Here is an 830-nt window from a genome sequence, read left to right on the forward strand (position 1 = left end):
TCAGGCATGCAGACTGGATAGAAGACATCAGTGATGAAAAACTCTACAGTAACAACATTCATTCTGCTGGGACTGACAGATGACCCTGAGCTGCAAGTTCTGATTTTTATCTTTCTATTTTTTACCTATCTGCTGAGTGTGACTGGAAATCTGACCATCATCACCCTCACTTTTGTGGATCCCCACCTTCAAACACCCATGTACATTTTTTTACAAAATTTCTCCTTCTTGGAGATCTCATTCACCACTGCCTGTATTCCCAGGTACTTGTATAACATAGCCACAGGTGACAAGGTCATTACCTATAATGCTTGTGTCATCCAAGTGTTTTTTACTGACCTCTTTGCGGTAACAGAATTTTTCCTGCTGGCCGCCATGTCCTATGACCGCTACGTGGCCATCTGCAAACCCTTGCATTACGGCACCATCATGAGCAGCAGAGTCCGCAGGAGTCTTATTTTTTCCTGCTGGTTGGCTGGCTTGTTGGTCATAACCTCCCCACTTAGTTTGGGGCTACATCTGAATTTCTGTGACTCAAATTTGATTGATCATTTTCTCTGTGATGCTTCTCCCCTCCTGAAGATATCATGTTCAGACACACGGCTCATGGAACAGACTGTTTTAATCTGTGCTGTGCTGACCCTTATTTTGACCCTTGTATGTGTAGTTTTATCTTATACTTATATTATCAAAACGATTTTAGGATTTCCATCTGTCCAGCAAAGAAAAAAAGCCTTTTCCACCTGTTCTTCTCACATGATTGTTGTTTCCATCACCTACGGCACATGTATGTTCATTTATATGAATCCTACAGCAAAAGAAGAAGTGAC

The 830-nt window shown here is 41.8% G+C and overlaps 1 protein-coding gene across 1 annotated transcript; it reads left to right on the forward strand.

Moving 5' to 3' along the window:
- Positions 1-33: 33 nt before the first annotated feature.
- LOC115284849 (olfactory receptor 6C68-like) lies at positions 34-825 on the forward strand (the record flags this gene model as incomplete). Its single annotated transcript, XM_029931320.1, has 1 exon — positions 34-825. A coding segment is annotated over exon 1 (792 nt), but the record flags the coding sequence as incomplete, so codon positions are not given.
- Positions 826-830: the final 5 nt, after the last annotated feature.

The sequence above is a fragment of the Suricata suricatta genome, unplaced genomic scaffold, assembly GCF_006229205.1.
Source record: "Suricata suricatta isolate VVHF042 unplaced genomic scaffold, meerkat_22Aug2017_6uvM2_HiC HiC_scaffold_23507, whole genome shotgun sequence".
Lineage (NCBI taxonomy): Eukaryota > Metazoa > Chordata > Mammalia > Carnivora > Herpestidae > Suricata > Suricata suricatta.